Raw genomic sequence first — 10,742 nt, 5'->3', positions numbered from 1 at the left:
CTTTAGCAACATAGCAACAGAGTTGGGTATACGCAACAGAGGCCAGAGACCCCACAAGTCCTGAAATATTAAGTGTCTGGCCCTTTACAGAAAATGTTTGCTGACCCTTCTGGAGAAGACATTAGGAATTCAAGTGCTGTATGGTTGTCTGGATAAGATAACCAATAATGGTTACTTTGGTCCTTAGAAAAGTGCTTGGCATATCATTGTGTCAAAGATTGGGTTGTGTAGGTTCTTTGCTGTACAAGGCAGCATAGCCAAGTTGGTGGGTGGAGGTCAAAATTCATAGTGTGCTAGGATTGCAAAGTTGTGTGCCGTGATGTGGGGCTATGTCTGCCAGGAAAAGGACACACATTTGTCGAATTTGCACAAAGGCACCCAGTGGACCCACAGAAGCGGTACACATCATAACCATGTCAGCAAAAATAACATCCCTTCCAATCCAGAGGATCTAAGATTAATAACACTGAAACTCAGCTTCTCCTAACCCGGTGTTTCTTTATGTAAACGACATGGAAATGAAAATAAATGTTCCCTGAGAAGAGTTTTCATGATTTATAAATGCTACAAACTCTACCCTCTCTTTTAGAAAGATTCATTGCAAATTAGCATAGTAAAAAGTGACAGAAAAAAAAAATTCCGAGAAGTAATATCAGTTAAAAACAAACTAAAGGGGCCCAATTTAACTTCAGTATACACAAAATTTTCCAAAGTTGTTTAATTATGAAACCCTTTTTTATGAAATTACTGTTAATATCTCAAATAACTAATGTCCTAGGGGATGATGCTCTATTAAAGGCATAGGTAGTGCTTCGGGATTACAAACTCTCTGAACAGAAAATACATACTCTTTCTCATCCCTTACAGATTTTAGCGCATTGGTAAGCACATATATCATAACCTAAGAAATTATTGAATTGATTTAATTCTAGGAGATCTACCTAAACAATTTGGTGAACATAATGTTAATTTCATTAATTAAAGCAGGCTTCAATTACTCATGTGACAGGTGGACACAAAGTTATCATCCTCTTTCCATTGAATCCTTTATTAAACAGCGTAACAGCAAAATAACCCTGAAAAAGTATATTTCAAGTATGTTGCCTCTGCTCTGTGGTATATAGTTCAGCATGTAAAACTATTCAAGACATACTAGATGATATTTTTAAGGTTAAAGAATTGATAAATTCCCTAACAAACTGACAGGACACATATCAGAATATAGGTTTAACAAATTCAAAGTCAGTAAAAACAAATTACCTGAAGAAGGTGACAAAAAACTGCACAAGATCCATGATTGTATTGTGTTGTGAGAACGCAATCTGAAAAATCAAAATAAAAGAAAGTTTGAAACTTAATGAATCGTGTTTTCCTGCAGTACCTGTGGTGATGTTTCATGACATTTGTAAATACAATATTTTTAAATCATCAAGACATTTGGATCACCATATTAGACATCATAAATGCCGGAATCAAAATTTCATCTAGAACACCTAATCTATTCAACTATTAATGATGACCTTTGCATAGGCTATAAAATTAAATGGTTTAAGAAAACTAATACAAAATTACTTCAAGAATGTATGCAGAGTTGCATGTAAAATACTGATAATTCAATGGGCCTAAGTAAATCAAGCAAATGAGTTTCTTAATCTAATAATGATTACATTTTCTGTTAATACAATGGATAAGTACTTATAATCCAAAAATAAACTTTAACTCCATGAATGAAACTGAAGGGATTTGGTTTTTCCTATATATTCTTGTCTAGCAAAGCTGCATGCATACATGCACTATTATACACCACTCAAAGGATACAATATGTCACCTCATTTTATAAATTCATGTTAATAAGAAATGAATTTTGAGAGGTGAAACTAGCCAATAAGCTAAAGCTGTCCTCCCTTTTGTTAACATTATACAGATTATACTGTAACACATTTCCTCAGGAAGTATTATATAAGTTATTAGTCAATAATGCAGCATCTGAATAGAGAATATCTGATTGTCACATTCAGGTTTTCTATTACTAGGTATAAATGCTTTGAAAAACTATGTAGCCTATTTGTATCTCAGTTGTCCCACATGTGAACGGTAATAACAAAAGCACCTACTTCATGGAATAAAGATTAACTGAATTAATAGAAATAAATTCTTGCCATAATGTCTGGCATATAGTAGGTATAACACAATAAATATTATTATACTTTTACATCGTGTATAAATGAGATGGTTAACATCAGTGAGTTTTCCCAGATAGCTGAAGCGAAATAGTTAAGGTATTGAAATCTCTTTTTCCTTTAATGTTTTATGAAAATATTTCAGAAACATGTAATAGAATTTCCACTTCCAGTGAAAATAGACTAACAATAATAAGATTTCTCTCTTGTCTAAAGTAACCAGAAAACTATATAAAATATATTTTAAAAACATTTTCAGACATTGGACAAAAGGCAGAAGAGGATATAATCTATGAGTGAAGAAAACCAAAGATTAGCCTTACAACTGCCCCAGCTTTCAGTGCAAGGTAATAACACTAAGGAATTTAAACAGCATTCTAAAAAAAAAAAAAATCAGTGTTTCTTATGTAAAATAAACAACTACTGTCATTTGAGAAGATGGCTCAAATTTTGGCATATACATCAAAGCTTAAATAGAGCAAAGTTTCATGTCCAAAAAGCATTTGAAGAATTACATAGCACTTATACAGAAACTGAGGGAAGATCATTGCTGTAGGAGACTGGTTATAGGTGAAATGTCTTAAAAGATTTCAAAAAAAACATCTTTTAAAATGGAAAAGACACAAGTATATTTTCTGCCCAGGTTACTGTCCACAAGAGTGTGTTAGAAACAGAGCTTATCAAACAATAATGTCAACAGTACCTAAGTCCAGGAAAAAGAATTCTGGACGCAGCAACTGAAAACTAACTGGATAATCACTAAAAGGATAATTATCTTTAAATTATAATAAATAAAACTGATAAATTAGAATAGGAGGTAACCTTAGACAGTGTTGCAAAATATCTAGATGAAAAACGGGATAAAAGAGCTGCAATAAAGGCCTGAATAAATTAGCAAATGTGTGAAAAAGAACGAAGAAGAAATAAAATAAATAATACATAGAACATAAAAATAAGGGAATAAGGTAAAGAACACAAGCAATTGCACTAAATATGAATAGACTGAGTCATCATTGAAAGGCAGAGATTTCCACAGTATATTAAAAAGCATAATTCAGCTTGATGTTTTTGTTTTACAAAAAAAGGATTGTGAAACAATAGGCACATAAAAACAACAGAAAAGGCATAAAGGATAATACTAATAGCAAGGTGGAATTCAAAGTCAAAACCTGATCAAATAAAACGGATAAGGCACAAAGAATACATAACAATAAAATCTGTGTGCAATAAAGCCACAGCCCAAATAAGTAAAACCACAAGGTGAGGACACGGAGACTTGATAATAATATGATTATGGAATAAAATTTTAATGTGATATCTCTTTCAGAACGTATCTAATCAAACAGACAAAAAGGTATTCAGTCATTAAAGTCATGAAAAATTTTCAAAAGAAATACTGGTTAAGCAAGCTCTAAGTGCCAGTGACACCCTTGTAAATAAGACAATGTGCCTGGTCTTTTGGAGTTTGCATTTTAATAGCAGGAGACAGTAAATAAACAGGTAAACTCATAAGTGGAGATCATAATTTTCAACAGTGATAAGTGTTCCGAAAAAAAAAACACAACATGGTGATGTGATGAAGAAAAAGAATATGTGGCTAATTTAGATCAGGTAGTTAGGGAGGTCCTCACTAAAGTTATGATAGATGAGCTGATATCAAACAGTAAGAAGGGTAAAACCAGATAAAGATCTGTTAGTAGGCGCTTCCAGGCTTGGAGGAGACTATGCTTGGGCAAGACATGTTTGAGAAACTAAAAAGAAGTCATGAGAGCTGGAGTATTGTGAGCTCAGAATACAGTAGTTGAAAATAAGCTCAGAGTGACAAGCAGGGGTTAATTTACCTAGGTCCTTGGCCAGGATAAAGAGTAACAAGTATAAACTCATAGGGATCCCACGGAAGAGTTTGAACCATGGAGTGACATGACCTAACACTCAAGAAAAAGCATCCTTCTGACTGCTGGGTGGGGAAGAGATGACAGAAGCAAGCAGGGAGGTCAGAGAGAAGCATATTGGATTTTCCTAGTTAGGAAGTGATAGCAGCTTGCACAATAGCAGCAATGGAGACAAAAGTTAAGTAGATGGGCAAGCAATTCAGAGTGAGAGGTGCGAAGGCTTCGTGAAGAATTGGATTGACACATTAGAAATTCTAAGGGGAAGTTCAAAGCCATCCCATTATTAGAGCTAAAAGAAAGTGGCCAGTTAGGTAAGAAAAAAAAAGTGTCAAGAATGTCAAGGAACAAGAATGTTGCAAAAAGGAAGTGCTGGTTGGTTTTCTTGGTTGAGTAAGATGAGAAAGAGAATATGGCTATTAGATTTGACAACATCAACTACGTGGTTAAATTAAACAAATGCACTTTCAACCAAGTGGTGGTTAATATTAATCTAAACAGAGTAATATACGGAGAATATGGAATGTGAGGAAGGAAAGACAGTAACCACAGACTGAATTTTCAATAAGGTCTGCTAAAAAACAGAGCAGAAATAATCAGGAATATCTAGGATCTAAAGCAAAATTCTTTTCTGAAACTTAAATAGAGAATTTAGAAAAGTAGTTAACGTCCACTGTGCAAAGAAACTATTTAAAAATTCTCAAATGGCAATGGTTTTCGGTGCTATATTACCAGACGAAGATCAAAATTAAAACTATAATTTCAAATATGACCGATACAAGCTTAAGTACCTATAAATTAAGAAATATAATATATGAGGCAGAGTTCCCTGTAAGCAGTGGCAATAGTGTAGTTTTTAATATTCCTGAGTTTCCACAACACACACACACACACACACACACACACACACACAAACTAAACTGCAAAATCAAAACAATATATGGAAAACAATTTCAACAAAGTGGTGTGACAAATTATCCCACTGAATGCCAAAACACAAACAAGGTATTGCAAGCCACAACACAAGGCTACATAGTACCAGTGTCTGCGTGGGAGTAAGAAAAGGGTATCATGGGAAAATCCAAAAGCCCTGATACTCACTGGTACCAGGCAGGCCAATTTGAATATAGAAGGTGAAATTAAAGTGGCTTTGCCCAATCTAGGAGCTTGAGTGCAAAGGGTCCTTGGGAAGTTCTAAAAGGGGCTAGAACAGCTTGGGCCACATGAATTTTCAAAAGCTACTATTCCAGGATAGGCCCCATATTGAGGAGAAACTCTTGTAAATGAAATAAAAATTGAACAGAGCAGGGAAAATAGAGACAAAGGAAAGAAGGTCCAATTGGGGAGAAGAACAGAGCCAGGAAATCTTTAATACGCAAGTGGCACATTTTTAGGGGAAAAAAACATATTTCATATATATATATATATATATATATAAACAAACAAATGTATACACATTTTTAAGATATGTTATCTTAAAATGTGTACATTTTTTGGCACCCACTGTGTGTGTGTGTGTGTGTGTGTGTGTGTGTGTGTGTGTGTGTCTTGACACTGGTTTCTTTACATACTATTATACCAATGGAAGCCATTATTATACCTCCCAAATATTTGTTGTCCTTTAACCTATAAAGGATACTGTATTCCATAAAGATAATGAACGCAAAAATAGTAGGAACAACCAACACCACTGAAATAAATTTCGACTGACAAATCACATGATTCAAGCTAGTACTGGTTTACTTGCCTTTTCTGGGGCCATCTAACTAAGTACCTTGGAACAAAAATCATGTTTTGAGGCAAGTAAGCAAAATGTAAGACACTCATGAAAACATCTACCATTTCCTGTATTTTCCCAAAGCATGCTATGTGGGCACTAGAGTCTCAGGTTGAACAGCATTCGATGTTGACTGTTCAAAAAGAATTCAGTATGACAATGGGTTGTGCTAATCTTTCCAAGTGTTTTTCCACCTGAGGCTTTTTATAGGAAGTCCCAGCCTATGGGAAACAATGTGTTAGTCCATTGTCAGACACAGGCTTACAAACAAGATTGGATTCTCTCTGGAAATGGAAGGCATATCCAAGGATGATCTGGTAATATTGGCAAACAGTGCCAAACCTCTCAGGATTCCCTCTTATAGGGTGCCAATTTATTCATCAATCACACATTTCAATTAATATCTATTACATTCTGGGCACCGTGTCAGGTTCTTGGCTGTATCAATGGAAAGGAAAAACAACACAATGAAATTCTTAACGGTGGTAGCAGGGGCAGGCAAAAATGTTAACAGTAGTAAATTACAGTGTGTTAGAACTTGGTAAGTGTTAATGGTGAAAAAACATTAAAAGAATGCTATTTTCTACGTTGACATATGTGGAACAAAAAATATCATTTCTTGGTGTCTAAAAATATGCAGAAGCACTGAGAACAGATAGAATAAGTGTAGCAGAAAGAAATCAAACATAGCATCAGATTCAGATGTTTCTGGCTGCCCTCAGTTTTCCTGTGGAGAATAGTATCCAGCAACTCCAGGCTCCCTCCAATGAAACTGGAAGGTCTACAGGGAAAGGAACAGGTGCAGACAAAGGGGCCGCCATTCTAAGTGCTGTTGGACCACTGGCCTTCACAGGGCTGGCTCCTTGCCATCTAGATCTAATCTCAAACATCACACTTCTCTAAGACACGCATCTGAAGTACGGGCCTCTCCCATAAAGCAGTACAACTGAGGGCCACCAAACAAACAGAATCTAGAACTGCACCATTGTTGTCTCAACCACAGACTTCTACCATGGTTGTTCATAAAGTGCTTACTATTACCCAGGCACTGTGCTAAGTTCTTCTCATACACTAATTTAATCATCAGAATAACTCCATAAAATAGGTCATGTCATTAAATCCACTTTAGAGATAAGAAAATAAAGGTTCATAGGTTACCCAGCAATAAGCAGCTGAGCTAAATTGGAAATCACTGCGTTACGACTCTAGTCCTTACACTCTACACTTCCCTAACACCTGTGTACTGTGTATCACAGTGTACTGTGATAATCAGCTTACCTTTCTTCTCTCTCCAATCGACTTCAAGATACCTGAAGTCAGGCTTTATGATGTTTATCTATACATTCCTAGGAACTAGCAAAAACCTAGCATTTTGACTTATATGTGCTTAGTGAATGAATTGCAGTAACTTCTAGTGACATATATCTTAATGTTCTAAATAGAAAGTCTTAAAACAGTTTCATTTTAACTAAATGTCAAGCTGTACCAAAAAAAAACAAGAATTACTTTTACGTCAAGATTATGTCAGCTAAATTATGTAGAACTTTATATCTACTTGTCCAGAGAGTATATTATTTGAAGTTAAAAGATATTTTTTCAAAAATATTTTTGTTTGATGTTAAAGGAAATTACTTTTTCAAAAATAATTATAAATCCTAAAAACTGAAATAGATCCTTTAAAATGAAATGATAGAATTTGCATTTATAATGCTACCTGATCTTAATTATATTATATTATAAGGTTTCTTGAAGAGCCTCAGGTTTTAACTTATAAATGAAAGATATAAAACAGCAAGAGTAATGGCTAATACAGAAATCTATGCGCAATTTATGCTGATAACACCAATTTTTAGAAATTGTGATTTTTTTTCACAGCTTAGCTTTTCCTCAATAATTTAAGTAGCCAAAAACGACCTTCCTTTTATAGAGTGATAGTCACTAAACCAACTTCATCATCCAGTCCTGTCTCTAAAAGTCAGAAATCAGGTTTATGTCTAAAACCTCAAAGTAGCAAGTACAGCCAACAGTGTGAGTAAAGCATGATATACTATTCAAATGTCAATTTTTCACACATACATATCCTATTAAATAAGCGATAAAACCATCTGCATTCAAAAATACATTGTTAAGGAAAAACTAACAAAATTTCAAAGAAATATATACTGTATATAAATAATTTTTGACACTCTGAAAGCTAATTCACTGTTCTCTTCTTTCCATTAAACCTAGACTGATGAAAAAGAATACAGTAAGGTGCTTTCCAAGGAAAGAGCTCACAAAGATGATTCAGTCGGTCCCCACAAGTGCTTTGATGTTTTGGCTTTTGTGTGGATAGATTTCCATTTTTAAACTACATAAAAAACAATGGCATCACAGAACTTAAGTTTCACTACAATAAAAAAAAGGGTAAAATTTTAAAACCCAAGTTGATGGGTCATGACTTGGCAATAAAAAAATCATGAAATCATATGGTTATTTGATGTAGTTGAAAATACAGTTAAAAATTATGTGATGTCAGATATATTGCAGGAGTTTATTTTTAAGTTTTATAAATCTTTTCAACTCTGCTTTTTAGCAGGCCCTTTATTGGGCAGGAAAAAAGAATAGGCAAGAAGATAAAAAAATTAAATAGATCAATACTATCAGATAGTATATTCTAATATTATATAAACTTTAGGATACTATTTTCTTAAATTATTGGTAAATATAACATTTAAGTTGAATCCAATGTATGAAATAAAATCAGACGGTGCTGAGCCATGTTCAGGTCCAGATCTGGTATTAATAGCATAGTATTAAAGTACTTTGCTCTTGAGGAATTTCTTTACATGACTTTTCAGTCACTCATGGACACTTTCATGTTTTTGTTTTTGTTTACAATTACATTGTTAGAATGTTTACTCTGGCTATAATGATTACAGGTCCACATAGTCTAACTAATATGACAATATGGATTATCTAAATAATGCAATTTTGATGTCACATAAGTAGAATATTGCTTCTGATTCATTGTGAAGTTCTAAGTAATCAATTTCTTTCAATGCCAGTTTCTCATCTGGACATTTTTAGAGTTAATAATGTTGCCCTTCTTTATGGGGCTAAGTTTAATAATAGCCAAATCCTCTCAATGTCTGCACTAGTACACACCATGAATAGTACCTCTAGTAAATCTGGAATTATCTGCGAAAAACTGCAGTGTTTCTCACATTAGAAAAAGACTCCAAACTAGGATCTCAGACTTCAAACCAGTACACCAGGATGTTTTCCAACTTTCCCACTGTTTTTCCATTGGCAAAGGTCTTGCCAGAGCAAGAAATTATACTGAAAGACAGCATCAAGGAAAAAGTAGAGGAAAACATACTATGAACCTAAATTAATGTTAACTCTTACCATGCAGAGGTTAACACTTCTCTTGGACTGGAGTGCTTTGATTTGTACCACAGGCTGTAAGTATAAAGGAGTTATAGATTGGGATGTTTGGGAAAATGAGAAAAAACAAAAAGAAAAATAGTCTATTGCATCAAGTGGCAATTTTTTTTTTTTTAAGATTTTTATTGGGGAATTGGGGTAAGGGGAACAGACAAGTTGCTATCCTTTTGTTCTTCAGTCTAGTTGTGGAGGATGTTGCTTCACTGGCCCAAGTTGGCACCATCATTGCGCTCTTCCCGGGTGAGGTATATCAGTCGCTGGCTTCTGGACAGCCGCTCACAGCGGCTGCTGGCCGCTCACGCTGGCTGCTGGCTACACACGGTAGCCCATGGCAACCCACTGCAGCAGGGGCTGCAGCCTATGCCATCGCCGGTGACTCACCGCAGCCCAGCTCCAGGTTGAGCTGTTGTTCAGCATCTTAGCTGTAGAGGGTAGTGTCACTGGCCCTCATATGTGGGATCCGAACCAGGGCCCTCTGGCGTGCCAAGCCAGCTCTTAACCAATGCGCCACTTGGCCGGCCCCCAAGTGGCAATTTTTAATGGATATAATTTAAGTACGCCACTAGGAACATAAAAGTCAGACTTACAGAAGATTAGCTTAAGGAATTACATGCATACTCATAGATCTCCAATATATTTTCTACATGTGCATTAACATATAAATAAAACCTAAAATTGTGTATATTTATTATTTTTATCTTGATTCACTATGAATAATTTATAGATACATTAATTTTATCTTGGTTTCAACAGCTTTTACTTAAAGGATTTTAATGCTTCTATTGATTTATATTGTTTACTACATTCTTGCACTTAACCTCCTAGGAAATGACTGAAATAAAATAATTCATGCACCTATATTTGAAATAGGCTCTTTAGGGATTATTATAAAACATGAATGTACAGCTCTGTATTATTCTTTAAATGAGTACTAAACAATCTCAAAGATCTTGAGATTATTATGCTAAGCGAAATAAGTCACACAGAAAAAGTAGAGAACCATATGATTTCACTCATGTGGGACATAAAACTGAAAACAACAAAGGAACAAGACAAATGAAGAAACAAAAACTCATAGACACAGACAACAGTTTATTGGCTACCAGAGGGTAAGAGGGGAGGAGGGTGGTAGATGAGGGTAAAAAAGATCAAATATATGATGATGGAAGGAGAACTGACTGTGGGTGGTGAACATACAATGTGAAATATAGATGATGTATTACCTGAAACCTATGTAACTTTACTAACCATTGTCACCCCAATAAATTTCAATTAAAAAAAAATTACCACTATAAAGAATTGGGAGACCTTCTTTAGAATTTAGATTTATTTTACAAATGAAAAGGTTGAATAGCGTCTTTATGTCATTTTCTTAGAAAACCGTATTTTACATTTCAGCCATCTTATCTAATTCAAACAATTTTATAGCTTTAAAGAATAGCATTGGTAGTAATATTTTTTATTTTT

General features: G+C 34.6%; 1 protein-coding gene across 7 annotated transcripts in view; it reads right to left on the bottom strand.

Annotated features, from left to right (window-relative positions):
• ATRNL1 (attractin like 1) overlaps window positions 1-10,742 on the bottom strand; it is a 625,874-nt gene that overhangs the window by 383,510 nt on the left and 231,622 nt on the right. For all 7 annotated transcript variants that reach the window (XM_019660096.1, XM_019660098.1, XM_019660097.1 and 4 more), the window contains exon 25: window positions 1,261-1,322. In XM_019660096.1, coding sequence (XP_019515641.1) covers window positions 1,261-1,322 — 62 coding nt within the window. The remainder of the gene's footprint in view (window positions 1-1,260; window positions 1,323-10,742) is intronic.

Source organism: Hipposideros armiger, unplaced genomic scaffold, assembly GCF_001890085.2.
Source record: "Hipposideros armiger isolate ML-2016 unplaced genomic scaffold, ASM189008v1 scaffold_311, whole genome shotgun sequence".
Taxonomy (NCBI): Eukaryota; Metazoa; Chordata; class Mammalia; order Chiroptera; family Hipposideridae; genus Hipposideros; species Hipposideros armiger.
The sequence above is the reverse complement of the archived record's forward strand: the minus strand, read 5'-3'. Positions and strand labels throughout refer to the sequence as shown.